At 40.0% G+C, this 1490-nt stretch overlaps 1 protein-coding gene across 1 annotated transcript; it reads right to left on the bottom strand.

The window, feature by feature from the left end:
* Positions 1-147: 147 nt before the first annotated feature.
* On the bottom strand, positions 148-1435 carry LOC128882340 (uncharacterized; the record flags this gene model as incomplete). Its single annotated transcript, XM_054133924.1, has 1 exon — positions 148-1435. A coding segment is annotated over one exon (1288 nt), but the record flags the coding sequence as incomplete, so codon positions are not given.
* Between the last annotated feature and the right edge of the window lie 55 nt (positions 1436-1490).

The raw sequence follows: 1490 nt of genomic DNA, 5'->3' as shown, positions 1-1490 counted from the left end.
CTTTCTTCTACCGACGTTTCGCTAGTCATACTGCCAGCTTCCTCAGGGTTCTGTCTGAGAATGAGGATGTCTTCTAAATGACCCCATATTTATACCTGGGTCGTCCGGACTGTCCGGGGCCGGAGCCGGGTCTTCCATGATTCTGACCGCGTAACTTCAACCTCTTCTTTCCGGGTATCGGTTGGCGTCTCTTCTTTTTTTGGCTTTCTTAGAGGAATGATGGAATGCCATAGCTTGCTTAATTTGTATCCATCTTCTTTGTTGAAATTCTGTGGCTGCTTCACAATTTCAATGGCTTCTCTTATAACTCGCTGTTGGTAATTGTCTATGCTTGCTAAGACGTTTGCCTTGTCAAATTCGATGACGTGATTGGTTCTGTAGAAGTGTTCAGCTACCGCTGATTTTTCCGTGTTCACATTTTTGATGTTGTTCATGTGCTCATTCAATCTGGTACGTATTAATCTTCCGGTTTGTCCAATGTACTCTTTTCCACAAGAACAAGGGATACTGTAGATACCAGGAGTTCTGAGGTGAAGACTATCCTTGGGGTTTCTTAACATTTGGCCTATTTTTCGATCAGTTGTAAAAATCGTTTCTATGTCAAATTTTCTCAAGGTTTTGGCTATCCTTTCCGTTGTTCCTTTTATATATGGTATTATAACTTTCTTCTTATTGGGCCGGTTCTCATCTACTTTATCTCTTCTTTGATTCGATTTTGCCTTTGTAAACTGTTTCTTTATTTCATTATCGCCGTAACCATTTTTCCTTAAAGCTGTTTTCAGGTGCCTTTCTTCTTTTTTAAAATGTTTTGGTTCTGCAATACGGAGAGCTCTATTCATCAGGGTTCTAATCAGGGTATTCTTTTGGGCCGGGTGGTGATGCGAAGCTGCGTTCAAGTATCTATCTGTGTGGGTTGGCTTTCTGTAGACAGTATGTTCCAATCTTCCGTTTGCTTTTTCTATCTTGACATCCAGAAATGGGAGTATTCCGTCCTTTTCTATTTCCATAGTAAACTTGATGTTTGTATGAAATTCATCTATATATTTGAAGAATGTATCTAGGTGCTCTCTTCCATGGGGCCAAATGACGAATGTGTCGTCAACATATCTGAACCAGTGAGTTGGCTTCATCTTTGCTGACGCTAACGCTCTTTTTTCAAAGTCTTCCATGAAAACTTCTGCCGCTAGTGGACTTAGAGGAGATCCCATGCTTGCGCCTTCTATTTGTTTGTAATATTTTCCATTGAAAAGAAAATACGTGGTCTTCAAACATAATTCCGCCAATTTCATCTCTTCTGGGTTCAGCATATGTTTCATAAGTTGTAACGTGTCTTCTATTGGGACCTTCGTGAATAACGACTTCACATCAAAGGAGACTAATAAATCTTCTTCTCTTACATTGATGGCCCTTATCTTCTCTACGAAGTCTCTTGAGTCTTTGACATGATGTTCATTCAAACCGATATATGGCTTGATCTTCTTAGCTATGTA

Source organism: Hylaeus volcanicus, unplaced genomic scaffold (assembly GCF_026283585.1).
Source record: "Hylaeus volcanicus isolate JK05 unplaced genomic scaffold, UHH_iyHylVolc1.0_haploid 10766, whole genome shotgun sequence".
Lineage (NCBI taxonomy): Eukaryota > Metazoa > Arthropoda > Insecta > Hymenoptera > Colletidae > Hylaeus > Hylaeus volcanicus.
The sequence above is the reverse complement of the archived record's forward strand: the minus strand, read 5'-3'. Positions and strand labels throughout refer to the sequence as shown.